This window comes from Coloeus monedula (genome assembly GCF_965178545.1).
Source record: "Coloeus monedula genome assembly, chromosome: 4".
NCBI lineage: Eukaryota > Metazoa > Chordata > Aves > Passeriformes > Corvidae > Coloeus > Coloeus monedula.
Window position 1 is genome coordinate 36,636,524 of NC_138784.1, and position 15,734 is coordinate 36,652,257.

The window sequence follows — 15,734 nt, forward strand, 5'->3', positions numbered from 1 at the left end:
AAGTAAGACAGAGTTACAGAGTGGGATGAGGACCAGAAATTTGATTGAATCTCAAGTTTTTGAAATTTTTGCATTTCTCAGTCTCTAAATGTCTAGGAACTCCACAGACAGTTTATGTAGAATGATGAGATAATTTAAAATAAATTTAAAGAATTTGTAACTTTCTGTATTTTAAAAACATAATGGGGAAAAAAAGTGTTCCTCTCACCATTTTCACCTGCAGTGTAAGAGTTCCAGGTTGAAATCTCTCTGATTTGACAGGCAGTGCCTTCATTCTGAAATCCAGTGTGATTGGATTTCACAGCCAGAGAGAGCTGTCCTTTATTTGGAGGACCTAAATTAATGAGTTTTGGAAATCAAGAAGAAAAAACATTCAGCAGAGGTGTCATCAGTTTTGACAAAAATATCAGTGAATATTTTAGATGAACTACTCAAAAAATACACAAATGCTGAGGGGAGAAGAAGGCAGAGAAAGTAAGAATGTTCTTATACAAATACACTTTTACATGGCAAGGCTGTAACACTTCAGTGCAGATACAAGCTCTTTGTTGGCTCAAAGAACAAGTGTCTATTCCTTACTATACCAAGCATTGCTACCTATTCACAACTTTCCTCCTTCCTGCTGTAGCTATAACCCACTGATCATCAGTTAGACTTTGTAAAGTTTTTCCCTTCAATAGGAAAAAAAGATCCCTCTCCAAAGCTTTGGCAGATATGTGCTAGTGAATAAATGAAAGATGAGAAATGAAAGCAGCTAATGTTTACAAAATTTCTGCTTCACATTGGAGTTGCTGAAGGTACCTAATGAAAAAGACAAAATGAAAACTGCAGAAAGTCAGTACAAGCATTTGCATATGACCTTGGAAAACGGGATTATATCTTCCTTCCCAAAAAATCTCTGTAAATATGGAACAATCCTTAATTTGGCCACTATTTGACTTTTTCATATGACTTTAAGAGGTATGTAACCAGATTTATACCAGTCATAAATATTAATTATTACACTAAAGGATTTGCTGAAAACATGAACATACAAAAGTCTGTAATTTCTGATACCAATACCCTCCTCTTTCAAGGTGATCGACAATTTCAAGCAGTTTTTGAAAAGTTAAGCCCTAATTCCTTTCCCCTTGATTCTTTTCTGAAAAATAGGGTATGTTTCCCACTGTCTGAGAGGGGCTGTAAAGAGAAATCAGGGCCTATGAAGTTCTTGGGGAATATGATGACAGTAGCACAGGAGAGCTCACGAGGAAGTTAATGTTGCAGTAGTAAATGCAGATTGAATACTGATGATAAAAATATATGAGGATAGGAGTAGTGTGTTTATTCAGTGAGCATCAGTGCATTCAGTCAGCAGATGGACACTGTGTGCATTTCATACTCTCCTGAAGAAAAATATAACATATGCATTCATCTTCAGCTAAAGAACAAAGTAATAATAAAGGAGACAAAGGTTGAAATTTAAGAAGTATATTGTGAAATTTTCAAACTTTTCAGGGCTTTTCAGCCTTAGCATTTATTCTTCTTGTTTGTATGTAGCACAGACACAGTTGAGAAATATTTTAAAGAATTTTTTGTTTTCCTAATTAATTATGGAAAAACATATCAATCTTGATATCTGAGTTCTCTGTCTAGAATGATTACTGTGTTCCCTTTTTAGAGACTGTTTATCTAACATCATTTTCTTCTAGACAGCTATTTATTGAAGAATTTACTTATTTTGTTAAAGAAATTATTTACCTAATAAGCAGCACCATTTATATCTATGTCTACAGTGAATAACTCACAGTGTTTACGCTTTTCTGTTTTTCAAGTGCATGTGTGAAAAAAATTAATGTCAAAATAAATGAGGTGATGAAACCCATTTTAAAGCTATGCATAGTTTTCTCATGGCCCTCTGTTTAAGTGCAGCTGGGTGATATCTACATAATTTTTGGTTTGTTTTATTTTTTTCTTTCATGAAACTTTGTATTTTGTAAATAGTTTGTTGGAATTAGATAATGTTTTTGAGGTTTAGACTAGCATTGGATGGAGGGTAGTGGCTAATCCCATCAGTGGGAAGGATGTTTTCAAACACAATGCAGTCATTTCTCAACCTTTGTGATACTTCAGGACTCAAAGTCTGACTGAGCCTTTTGCAACCTGACAGTCAAGTCTGTTTTCTGTGTGACATAAAAGTGACCTAACAGCTGTCTTTTATGGAAATATTTCCCAGATAATGTATACACTTCTTAATAACCACACAGGTCTTCCCCCTACTGTGTCAAATGAAATGAAAATCCTTGCAATTCATCATTGCTTTCCAGATTTGTTGGTGAATTTCCTCATTTCCTTGACCTTGTGTCCTGTTTTAGTAAATCTGTATTAAGAAAAAAGCCCAACAATGGAATCAACTAATTCTGATGGCCTATTTGAGATGCACCTAGCTAGGTCTTTGTTTTCCATTGTGTTATCCCTAAAATCTCAGTGATTATGGCATTCAGTGCTTATGTTCTTCTCACAGGCTTTCCTAAGTATAGTGTACTTCATACCACAATCAGAAACCTCACATAAATGTATCCCTGATATGAATTTACCTTCTTAGGGAAAAAAAAGAGCTGTAGACACTGTAGTCATATAAATGAGGCAGCATAAAATGAGAAAGCTGAGAAAAACAAAAATAATTCACACTCAGTAAGTCCTCTTACAAGGAAAGACTAAGTGGTGAAGCAAGGCTGGCCTGGGCTAGTAAGACTAACATAAGGAGCGGAAAAGCATGTAAGTACATATCTTCTAAATCCATATGTGATGGAGCTGTGCTGCACCTTCTAACCAGTATTCCTAGCTGGGATGTGACACCATACCAGCCTGTTCCCAAATTTATTCTGAAGTCTGTCCCTGATAGGTTGGTTGTTTGAGCTGGGCTTGGTTAACTTCTACTAAGAAAATAAAAGCTGAGAAATGCAAGATTGTGTCCCTTGAATGCACCGTGTTAAAAAAAGAGAAAGCTGTTTCCGTACAAAAGTGAAGAAATTACTTCAATCCTCCTAGATTATTTTCTGTATTTAAGATTATCAGATGGGCAGGAACACTGACTTGTGCCAGTACTTGCTCATTAAAAACCTGGGAAAGGAGTAGCCCAGGGGATGGAGGCACACAGCTCTAAAAATAATTCAAAGCATGTCTTGCTTTAAAGTTCTGATTACAGTAAAAGCAAAAAGAATTCACATGAAATCTGGGCAATTTCAAAGGTTCTGAAACAATTTTGTTTTATTAAAGACTATCATGTTCGTATTCATTTGCGTGTGTTACCATGCTTATTCAAACTGATAGGTGTCCTGACAATTAGTTATTTAATATTGGTCATTAATTAATTGTTTATTAGTGGTCATGACACCGACTTTGACAGAGTTTAAGAAGCTTTTGAACAATGCTCTTGGCACATGATGTGATCCTTGAGGCTGCTCTCTGCAGAGCCAAGAGCTGGACTTGATGATGCCAATGAGTTCCTTCCTACTCAGGATATTCTATGACTGTAATTTCATTCAAGAAATGGAGCAGTGCTTTGGATGAAATGTCCTTTCTCTTCACAGCTCTGGCTAGGGATGCCAGCCTGGTACGTCGCCGCCTGCCGTGCCAATGTGAAGAGTGGAGCTATCATGTCTGCTTTGTCCGATACTGAGATTCAAAGAGAAATTGGAATCAGCAATCCTCTTCATCGCCTAAAACTCCGATTAGCAATCCAGGAGATGGTATCACTGACAAGTCCATCAGCACCTCCAACATCCAGAACAGTGAGTCCTGTTCAGCTAACATTTTCTTCCCAACTTCACCCTTCAGGAGTCTGCAGAAAATCTTTTGTAGTAACAGAGTGGCTCTGTGATAGCACATACTTCACAATCAGTGGGAACTGTCTAATAGAGACTCAGAACTACCTGCTCATCACTTGCTTGATTGTTGATTGCTGATGTTTTCTTTCATCAGATATTCTTATTTTTTTTAAGCCATTGTTTGGATTATCCTTGATGTTAACTAAATCAGTATTGAGCATCTTATTTGTAATTTTGCCTGTATTTTTGCCTTTCTCTTCCTTCAAATCATTTGTACCAGCCTAATCAGATTGTTTTTCTTTTTTTGTTTGTTTGTTCTCTTTCTTTATTTCTTTTTTTGGGGTGGAGGGGAGGCAGGTGTTGGGAGAGGTTATGTAGGAACACAGCTCTTTTGAGTCTTTTTCCCATTCCCGGTTTTTGCGCCCTTTCAAATGTTATCTAATATGAGTAAGCTTTAGGTTCTTCATGCTCTTAAGAGAAGCAGTGATTGGAGGTGTGAGGGGAGCATCTGGAAGGCTGCAGTGGAGCCTGTGCATTCAGTGAGGAAGGAAGAAAAAGTGGCGGCAGACAGGAGGGAAGCAAGTAAAGACACACAGCCACACAAGTCTGAAAGAAAAGGGGAATATATCAAAAAGAGCAAGGAAATAGATCAGATCAGGGGAGAGTAAGAATGAATATGCTACAGAAAGCAGGAAAAATAGGCCAGACTGATGAGGACAAAAAGAAACAAGATCACAAAAGGGGAGTTTTTAACACTGCGATATGCTGATGGTAATGGCTATGAAAGAAGCAATGGAGACTAACAGAAAAGAGGCTGGATCAGATGGAAAACATGGCATAGAAGTGAAGGACAAAGACTACTACTCAAGTGGTGTAGCTCAGATTTCTAATAGCAAGTTAATAATAATGATAATGTTAATTATAATATTTATATTTTGTAATATATCATCTTCATTAAATTTATGGAGAATCTTTTGGTGGAAATTAAATTTCAGATACTTTGGAGAGGTACCAGATCCACTAACCTACATAAGCAACTGGGCAACAGCACTAATATTGTTCTTGATTGCCATTTTATATTCATGTTGCTAATGTTCTTTAAATATTGTAGTTCACCATCTGATACTTTCTTCCCTGAGAACAGTTTTGTGTGTCATTACCATGGTAATATTATGAATTGTAATGGAATTTAACAAAGTAAAGCAGTAAAGACTTGATACGATGTTTGAATTACTACACAAAATTGAATTTTATTTTAAAAGCATAACAGGATATTTCAAAGCATAAAAGCATTTACACTTATGAAGTGAGAGAATATAGCTAAAAACATTGGGATTACTTTTGCCTTGTTTTCTTAATTCTGCCTGAGTAACTGTCAGTGCACAAAGCTGCCCTGCCCCGGTATGTGCATTTCTGAGTCCCCAGTCTTTCTGCTTCTCCTCTTTCTCAGGAAAGGAGTTAATTTATCTCAGGTCTCCAGAAAACATAGCATACATCCAAGCCCCCTCCCTGACTCTCCTCATTGTGCTAGTAATAATTTGATGAAAAACAAAAGGATGAGGACAAAGTTTTACAAGGGAATTCTCTTGACATTTTTGATTTACAGAAACATGGTGCAAGTATTCATTATTTAGATTATAATATGAGCATGTGATTTGTGCAGAATATTTAGGCTGGAAAATCTTTGGGAGCTGAAGCTTACCTCTGCACAGAGCTGTGAGCTAAAGGTTGCATTTGCCAGTTGTTTATGAAATGCAGCTTTAATTATTATTCTTTCCTTTGTGGCAGTGCTCTGCCGGATTTCATCCATCAGTTCTAGTTGTAATACTCCATCACATCTGTTCAGAAGCCGCAAATGAAAGATACAAACCAAGTTGTCTAAAGTTGTCTCTAGCTGCAGCTCGGTAGAGGCAAGAACGTGGTTGTGCTGATGGTGATGCGCTGTTAACTTACAGTGGTGCTGCCTTTCTTCTTTACCACTGCTTACCTAATGTGGACCCCACCTGCCTTCCTGCGGGCCTTGTCCGTAGCCCTCAGGCAATGTTTGGGTGACTCATGAAGAAATGGAAAATCTTGCTGCTCCAGCTAAAACGGTAAGTCATTCCATTTCCACTTAAAATGGTGTCAGTGCTCAAAAGAGAATAGGCCTGTTCCTGCTTTAACACAGATGCCGTATCTTCTGTAGGATGCTTCCCAAAGCATGCCATTAGCAAGTTGCAGGGAGTAATGAAATTGAATTTAAAGAACAGTTACGTTATCTTTCAGCAAAAGAATTTACAACCTGTATTGCCATCACAAAAATTGTGTGACCCTAAAACCAGTATTGGACTTACAGCATATGTAATAGTCTCAGTGTCACTGTGAAACCTCATTTAATGAAATGAAATTGTCATGGTTACAGGTACAACATTTCTCCTGTAATCCACTCCCTCTTCTTCTAAACAGTGTTTTGTATCTGCTGATATAGAAAGAAATAAGAAAAGGCTTGAGAATGATGCATTCGACAACTTCATTATGCTGAGTCTTTCATGTCCGTGCTTGGGTATTCATGATCTTTGATTTCAGGTGCATGGAGAGTGTCATTTATTTATTGATTTTTGTCAAACCTCTCCCTAAACACTAAAGTAAGCCTTTTTTTTTCAATATGCAACATATGTTACTTAGGTTTTGGTTTTTAACATTACATCATAACAACTCCATAAAGTTGCTTATAAAACATGATACATGTTCCAGTGAGATCTCTGAAAAAAATTATCTTCGGTTTGGCAAACGTTATAGTCAGCCCAATCCATAAATGGTGGGAGAGGTACTGGAGCTAAATTTTGATGCAATAAGGAGTTATTTCTTAGAAGTTTATGCTTGCTATAGCATTTGAAGTTTTCTCATCAGCAGTAAGGAAGCCAATTCTCATCAATATTTTTTTCTTTTTAAACTGAGCGCATTTCCAGTTTTATTATTGTTGGTAAAGATAAATGCAAATATAACAGCACTGAACTGACCAGAAGTAGAGTTGATCCTGTTTAACTGGCCAGCCAGAAAAATATAATTTTGCCATAAAAAATGTTATGTAAGAAGCTCCTTTATAATACATTCTTAAGAAGACAGCTTTTCAATGTGAATGTTTCAAAATCAAACTAGAAACAAAAAACCACATCAGTAATGCCCAAATTTTTACATAAATGTGTTTAAATTGTGAAACTGTGAAGAGTGTTTAAGTAATGCTGTAATGGTATAATTTCACCAAGATATAATGATTTTCTACCTTGAAAACTCAGCTACATTTTATAGATTTGGTCTTGTAATTTTTCAGGTAGTTTAGTCCAGGACATTGCCACTGGCCAGAGTTATTTTATTCGTGCACTTTATGTGTAGATTTTCATTTTCATGAATGTGCATATGAATATCACATACTTTTATAACTAATTTTTATTGTCTTTTTACCTGCTTTACTAATTGCTTCCTGATGATAATACAGAAAGAGTCTGAAGAAGGCAGCTGGGCTCAGGTATGATCTTTCACATGACTTTTTTAAACTGAAAGTTAAAAATAATGTAATTGAGTGTGTCAATATGTGTAGTGGAATATAATATTCTGACAGTATCTCAATGATTGAATTATGATTTATGTATTTTAGAGTTTTTTTCAAAGAATATATTCTCTGGACAGATTTTTTAGGTAAAGCAGAATGAGGTACATATGCTGGTGAATATTTTTCACAAAAGAAATTCCTACACTCCAGAGACATATTCTATTTCCCATCTAAAACTAGTAGAAGTATTTTCCTCATTTTTCAGAATAGGAAAATTAAATATGCCATGAATTTGAGAGCTAACTTTTCTACAGTTATACTGAATGGTTTTTTTAGAACAATTGTATAAATCACACCCAAGTATCAGTCCACAAATAGTATTATATAATTTAGTTAGAACTTTCAATTAGCTACATTTTAAATTTTTTTTCTCTCTAATATATGCACACTCTTACATGATCTTGCAGTCTTTACTGATGACATTCCTTTTCCTTTCAAAACCTCACAAGAATGAGACATAAGGAGAGTATATTTTCCCTCATAGATAATATATCCATCTGGTTTACACTGTGTTATTCATTTGTTTATAATGACATTAAAAAAAAAAACAAAGAGATAGTCTTGAAAATGATCCTGAGCACGATCCTGTTTGGGAAGCATAAATCTTGCAACTTATCAGTTCTCTGTTCTGTTTTGTAGTACAAAATAATTAACAACAATGAGATGTAAAAATCTATTTTGCATCTTAATAGGGCAACTCATATAAAAATAGCTCAATGTGCACATTTTTTTCTTATACTCCTTTCTTCACCCTAGTGAAATTTTAGCTGAACAATGAAGCCTGAGTACTAGCTTCAATTAATTTCTTGAGCTCTACATATGCACTTAGGTTTAAGCTGTTCACAGCTGAAAATATCTCATTAAAATGTAAGCTTGAGTGCCAAACAACTGAAATTAACTTTTAGTCTCTGAAGGACTACAGGTGTGTGGCCATGAAGTGTCATAGATCCTATTTAGGAAATTCTTCTCCCCACTAAACAGTAACATAAGCCTCAGTGGATTCCCTGGAGCCATGTTTGCATTACCAGTTCACAGTTCAGGATTTGCCTGGCATAAATATTCTAGAAGGTCAATTGAAAGCAAGTACTATTATGAAAGATACACATTTTGATTGTGTGACAAGTTTGCTTGCATTTAAAACTCAAAATTGAAAAACATTCCTTCAAACTTACATAAGAAAACAAGATACAACAGGAAAAACAAATATCTCACAGTGGCACCCTCTTTCAACGTTAAAGCAAAACCAGAATTCTTTTTTTTCAGACATATCTTGTTTTCAGTCTGTAGTGCAGTCTTGAACAAACTCAAGAATTTATTCCCCCTCTCCGTTTTCTTCTCTCTGTAGACCCTGGCTTATGGTGATATGAACCATGAATGGATAGGTAACGAATGGCTCCCCAGCCTGGGTTTACCTCAGTACCGAAGTTACTTTATGGAATGCCTGGTAGATGCAAGGATGTTAGACCACCTGACAAAGAAAGATCTGCGTGTGCACCTAAAAATGGTGGATAGTTTTCATCGGTATGTTGGCATTAAGACTACACCCATAAAAACGCTTATGTGTCTTTGTCTAGTGCTCAGTGCTGCACAGAATAAAAACACTTGCTGTTGTTTTGGTGTGGAAAAACACAGAAAAGCGAGGGCTGACTGTCAGAAATCTGAATAGAGAGATTCCTTTAGTAATAGCAACCACATTGCAATTACATCTTTCAAAACCAAGATACTGGTACAGATAAAGTTCGTAATGAGCAGGGAACCATTAAGATATCAATAGACTCTTGACAATACAGAAACAGTAATAATTTAAATGGTGTGAAGCATCAGAAAGTGTTAGACTAAGCTTTGAAGCCTTGAGATCTTATAATAATGAAAGCTATTGTGTGTAGCACATAAAAGCTGTTAACAGCACAAGCAATTTGACAGTTGTTGGGTCACCTAGGGATATAGCTAGGAAGCTAAATTGAAAGTATGGAAATAAAGGCATTTAGACTTTAGGGAGAATGAGGTTTATGTGACAAGAAGTGGATTTCTTTTTAATATACTGTCTGATTTGTCACTTTTTTAAAGCCTGATTTGACAAAACGTTTCACGGCTCAAAAGGGCTGACCTTTTCTGAATACTCTTTTAATGCTTTGGGTTTCTTATGTTAAAACAGTTATTCAAACATACTCATTTTGGTTTTTTCCATTTCATTCCTGAAGTCTGTGGAGTTTTTTTACTGGTTTTGCTCTCCCCTCTGTTCTCAAGCTTTTTTACATGGGCACCATGAAACACCTCATGCGAAGAGCAGGAAATACATCCTACATATGTTCCTATCTTCAAAATTATCTTTATTAACTCTGTAAATGTTTCTCTTTAAATAACAGAACAAGCTTGCAATATGGAATCATGTGTTTAAAGAGGTTGAATTATGATAGAAAAGAACTGGAAAAGAGAAGAGAAATGAGTCAGCATGAAATAAAAGGTGATAGTTCTTGGGAATGATTACTGGGAATGTTTCTTCTTTTGAAGCTTGATGCTGTTAACCCATTGTCATGCCATTTTAGCAAAGCATTTAAGCACGTGCTTTAAGCAAAACTAATGTAAGTCCATCTTTCTTCAGAACATGTCATATCTCCTTAAATTAGGCACAGTTAAGTACTTTGCTAAATTGGGGCTGCAATTCTGAGGTGGTTTGATACATACATTTTGCTAAATCAGATTTGGGGTATGGATCTTATCTGACCCTCTTTCAGGCTCAGAAGCAGAAGGCCAAACAGTCTGCAGCTGTTTGTGCTGGGGGCAACACTAAAAAATGGGAGCACTCAGGACTTCAACACTATGCTCCAGCTTGTGAAAACCTTCGCCTTTGGTTTCTTACATCAGAATGTATCATAGAAAATGCTTCTTGGAGGGGTGACCACTGAGGCAGTTGATTGGTACATAAGAATAGCTCCTGACGAAACTGGCCTTATCAGAAGATTTCACAGCTGATTCTAAAGATTTTCTCTGTGTAGACCTCTCTAGAGAGGTTGCATGCTTACTACATGGTTCTTTTTATATATAACAATTAGGGTGACTGGGTTTTTTCAACTATCAGAAATGAATCCTTTGATTCCTTTGAGCTTTTCCAGCTCTAGTGAGTACAGCAGTTAGCACTTCTCAAGCACAATGCTGATTAGGAGAGCTAAAAAAAAAAAAAGATGAAGGGCTACAGTGACAGTGTGCATTTGCTCAAGGCATGCACTAATGCAAAGACTTTGCCTTGGATGTGCAGGCATCAGTGCCAGGCAGCCCAGCTGGAGACTGACATATGGGAAATGGGTATTGGTCTCAAATTCTGTGTGGCTTTAGTGCTGGTTCCTGCTAGGACAAGGGTAATAATCCATAGCTTCCTTCACCTTGTCATGCATTGGTCAGTTATTCATGGTCCCAGGTAGGATTTGGTCTCTGCCTGCCACTGTGTTTCAGCTGATCCTGACCCCAAAGAGTGGGATGCCTTCAGCCAGGCGATGGAGAAATTCTGCTCCCAGAACAGCCACACTAGCTGGACTTGTAAGGGTTCAGGAAAAAGCCTCATCACTTAGTAGCAGAAAACTCAGTACTCTCCCACTCACAATGAAAAAGATCAGCATAAGTTTGGTTTTGTTTTTTTTTAATCTTACAGGCAGGGCAGGATACCTTCGTACAATAGTGAAATCTTCAAAAATGGTTTACTAGCTCATTTTGTTGCCTCAGCTTTGTAATTGGTATGGACCTTAACAACTCTACCAGCTTTCTGCACTAAAAATAGTTTGTCTCTAAAATTGTGAACTAATCCTTTACTTTATGGCATGTTAGAAAATGATAGGTGCTGATGCAGCTCTCAAGACATTTAATACAAAACTCCCAAGTGAAGCCTTGAGGAATGGATATTTTTCCTGTGGCATTGCCCTGTAACATCTTGCCTACAAACTGAAAAGGGTATACATAGGATGTGGGAGGAATTGCATTGTGGAGATCCCCTCTGCAAGCACTTTTCTCCTTTGGAAACATTATTTAGAATAAACATTTTACTTGAAGATAGTTAAAACCACATAAGAGTTTTGGAATAGGAGGTACTAAAGCTATATGAATAGTTTGCTGGCATTCCTCATGTAAGAAATCAAGCAGTAAGACATCCACAGTTCATGCACAGCTCTACACACATGCACCTGTACAATTTGGAAGTTGACAGGTATCAGGAGACTGACCTGGTGTTATGTCCTTACAGATGTGCTGGTATGGAGCAACGATCGAGTCATACGCTGGATACAAGCCATTGGCCTCCGAGAATATGCAAATAATATTCTAGAAAGTGGTGTACATGGTTCACTTATAGCACTGGATGAAAACTTTGACTACAGCAGTTTAGCTTTATTATTACAGATTCCAACACAAAACACACAGGCAAGTTTGCTTATACTACTTCTGGTTAATCTATACCCATTATTACCTTTCATTCATCTTCAACAATTTTAATTGTTTACTTTGGTATCTCTAGGCACGGCAGATCCTTGAGAGAGAATACAACAACCTTTTAGCACTAGGAACTGAAAGACGACTTGAGGAAGTAATTAATTTTATTTTCAGTATTTATAAAATATCACAATAAAACACTAAAATTAAATCAAATGCATGAAGACATGTTAATTTTCACAATGTTAAAAACAGTCAGTTACAGCTTTAAAAAAAAATGTAGTAATGCCCATCAAGGTTTTTAAAGTAACCTCAGTTTGGCTACATATTTGGTCATCTTGGATGCTAAATTTGACACTGCACTCTTACCTTAAGATGAACATTTTCCAGAGGGGAAACATGAAGAATGGAGTGGAAGTTTTGCTGGCCAGAGCAGGTGGTAGGGGATGTGTGTGGGTGGGATGCCTGTGCAGTCTATCCTCTAGGACACTTACACCTTTTTTAAAAATAACAAAGTAGATTTTTGGTTTGATCTTTATTGCTTTTTTTTCTTCAAATTTCTTCAAAGTTAATCAATATTAATAGAGTGTGATTTGGGGTAGTTATCTGGGAAGAGGAATCTCAAATTCAACTATGGAAATTATTTATCTTAACATAAGAGTCCAGTGCAAAAGTGTTCAAGTCTTGGACTTCTGCACAGGAGGAGAATAAAACTTTTAAGGACTTGCTGAAAATATCAGATGCCTATGAATTCTGTGCATGCACATGAGTGTTTAATCCTTTTTTAATACTTTATGTAAGCCCCCTAATGCAGCAACAAACCACTTTCTGTCACTGTATAAGAAAGTTCTACTTTAGCTGATACTAAACCCCTTGACTATATCGAGCTAAAGATTTAAGAGGAGTTTTGGACCCCAGCATTTAATATTTCTAAAGCTTTTACTTTCACAAGAATGTCTCAAACACATTACAGTGACTGGATGCAGTGCAACAGAGCAGGGTAGTTGTTGTGGAATACATTTGGCAGTGGTAGAGAGAGCACACAGCAGGATAATTAATCAAAATGTTTCATTTTGCTTTGTCAAATACAACTCTGTGTCGACAGAGCGATGACAAGAACTTTAGGCGCGGCCCCTCCTGGCGCCGGCAGTTCCCCCCACGCGAGGTTCACGGGATCAGCATGATGCCGGGCGCATCGGAAACGCTGCCGGCCGGCTTCCGGCTCACCACCACTTCAGGGCAGTCGCGGAAGATGGCGAGCGACGGTATGCGCTCATTTCTGCACTTCCTCTTGGAAAGCGCCAGGCTTGTCCTAGCATGCCAGATTGACTCAATGCATGTCAGCCTCCCACCACAACAACTGTGTTCATTTATCTAGGATGAACGGAGTCTGGGAGAGTTGAATTAGGGAATGGAACAGCACTGATTTGGCATATTATTGTTTTTTCAGGTTTGCTTCAGACTGACAATGTTCAAAATACAAAAAAAGGGCCATCTCACTATCCTACATCTGTAAAGGAAACATTCGGAAAGACAGGAATTAATTTATTAACTTTCAACTATGTAATACCTAAGCAAATTTTCATCCTATCAGGCTCTCTAGCAGGTGCAGTGTGTTTTAGAGAAGGAAATTAGAAAGGGCTATCACCTTTATTTTCCTACCTAACTTTTAATCTAAACAGCTTAGCCTTGACTGTCAAATAATTGAAGTTGCTAAGAGTTACCACCAGATGGGTAGTTAGCAAATACTGAAATTCAGGCACTAATTGAATTACTATATATCAGTCTTAATTTTTTCTGGAAATCTTTTGCTTTCCAAAAGATGCGCTAACTCAGAAACGAGTGGAAAACTAACAAGCAGATCATAATTAAAAAGTAAGTAAAATTTTAAAATTATTGTAAGAGAGCAGGCAGAGGAGACAAATCCCATCACAGCTATTCCTTCAGGTATATGGAAGATAAAGCCAAGTATACCTGCCTGAAGTTCTGAGAAGTATTAGCATACAGATTGCCCCATTTAAAATACAGCCATTTATTTCATCATTACAGGATTTAGGTTCATGAATAGACTTATTTCAAAGTAATTTAATACACTGCTTGTAAAGATTACATCCTGTAACTTGATAATGAATTTGGTATGACAGTATTGTCACCTAAATTCCATTAAAGTTTCTCACCTTTAAAAACAACACTTTATAGTTGCAGTTACAGATGGAATACTTTACTGATTGCATCACTGAATTCCATTGACTCCTTGCTCCCATGGCATTTCCATAGCCCACGTTACTGTAGTATATAAGAACCTTATAAACATTCATGTATTTCATCTTCCATTCATGGTATGATGAAGAAAATGATATTCCCATTTTACAGATGTGGAACTAAGGCACAAGGGAGATTTAGTGATTTACTTGAGGCCTTTCAGATAATTCTTGAGTTGAGTATACTGAACTCAGTAGACTTAAAGGGAAGCAATTTTGAAGACCTGTATCTTCATCCAGGATTTGACTTCCTATCTGCAGTAAGAATGCAATAGTTCTTTGGTAAGAGCATTAGGACTTACAACAAAATAAAGACAAAATTGAGTTTTAAACTGTATTTCCTTTAGACAGATTCCAACAGTACATCAGATGTGAAGAAATGCTGAATTTTGAACTAGACCATGCCCACATTATGTCAGAGAAAGCCACAGAGCAATTTATCAGCCACCCTTCCAGCGGTAAACAGACTGATACATTTTATTGATGATTCTAAAGAGGTTCTGGTTTGTTTCCTTTTTTTCCTCCCTTCCCAATTTGCAGTTGCTTCATCACGACTGCAGAGGTTAGACAGCTCAACAGTTCGCACATACTCATGCTGACAAGGCCTAGCAAAGAAGCCAGCACTGAATTGTTGTGAGTATTCTGTAGGGGCCATCATGAAAGCTCTTTGTAACTGTACACTACCCCCCACATTATCTAAGCAAAAACCAGCATGGACCAGAGAACAGAATTAAAGATTCACTAGGGTGGTCATTTGGTCAAGACAACAGTCTTAAGCTCAGTCCAGAAGATGCTACCAACAATAATATTTTGGGGAAATGGCAGAAGGCACAGGGAATGAACTTTATGAGAACTTGAAAGAGTTCTACTAGGAGCTGGAGTGGGGGGCAATGCTAGTAAAGCAGAAGAGATTTACTTCTATTTACTTCTATAATACTTCTAATTAAAACTATGACTCAATTTAGAACATCAGGTACCTGCATAAAGTTAGAACAAGACTTACACCTACAGAAAATCTTGAAAAATTTATCTATTACAGAGATTCCTGCACTTCTCAAATCATTCAGAATTGATAAAGAAAGGATAATCTGAGCCAGATGCAACTTTGGATCAAATTTAGTATTGGAATTCATGTTAAATTTTTCACCATATATCTTCTGAGTGTGGCTATGAATATCACAGTCACTGTTCCAGAGTTCTGTGGAAATACAGTTTTCTATTTTATCTCAACTTTTGCAAAAAATATGCACATGATGGTACTTACATCAATATGGCACCATTTTATGCTAGTATTTTCTCAGTAAAAGTTTCCATTTAGTTACTTGGGGAATTGTAAGGCAGCTAAAAAAAATACTTGAATATCACCAAAACCTCACCAGGCATCAAACATGCTTCGATAGCTTTTACATATGGTAGACAAGACATGCAAGGATCTGCAAGAAAGTTTGGGGGTTTTTTGGGTTTTTTTTTTGATTCCCAAGACTGGGACAGACTTGGGGCCATCAAGGTTTTACTAACTCTGTGTAGGTTCAAAAAGTGCTTAGGAATAGCAAATATTAACGGTGGGAAAAGTAGACTGCTCAATATCCTACCGATGACATGAGCCTCACTTCACAGATCTTCAAAAGACTACAAAAGTATAAAATCTTAGTAAAAAAG

General features: G+C 36.8%; 1 protein-coding gene across 4 annotated transcripts in view; it reads left to right on the plus strand.

Moving 5' to 3' along the window:
* The window catches only part of PPFIA2 (PTPRF interacting protein alpha 2), a gene marked incomplete at both ends in the record, with an annotated part of 283,268 nt that extends 268,594 nt beyond the window's left edge, over positions 1-14,674 (plus strand). For 3 of the 4 annotated variants that reach the window (XM_082279657.1, XM_082279658.1, XM_082279660.1), the window contains 9 exons: positions 3,573-3,773; positions 5,840-5,902; positions 7,285-7,314; positions 8,744-8,919; positions 9,765-9,862; positions 11,630-11,805; positions 11,900-11,968; positions 12,920-13,079; positions 14,616-14,674. In XM_082279657.1, coding sequence (XP_082135783.1) covers positions 3,573-3,773; positions 5,840-5,902; positions 7,285-7,314; positions 8,744-8,919; positions 9,765-9,862; positions 11,630-11,805; positions 11,900-11,968; positions 12,920-13,079; positions 14,616-14,674 — 1,032 coding nt within the window. The remainder of the gene's footprint in view (positions 1-3,572; positions 3,774-5,839; positions 5,903-7,284; positions 7,315-8,743; positions 8,920-9,764; positions 9,863-11,629; positions 11,806-11,899; positions 11,969-12,919; positions 13,080-14,615) is intronic. The other variant, XM_082279659.1, reaches the window with a different exon arrangement.
* Positions 14,675-15,734: the final 1,060 nt, after the last annotated feature.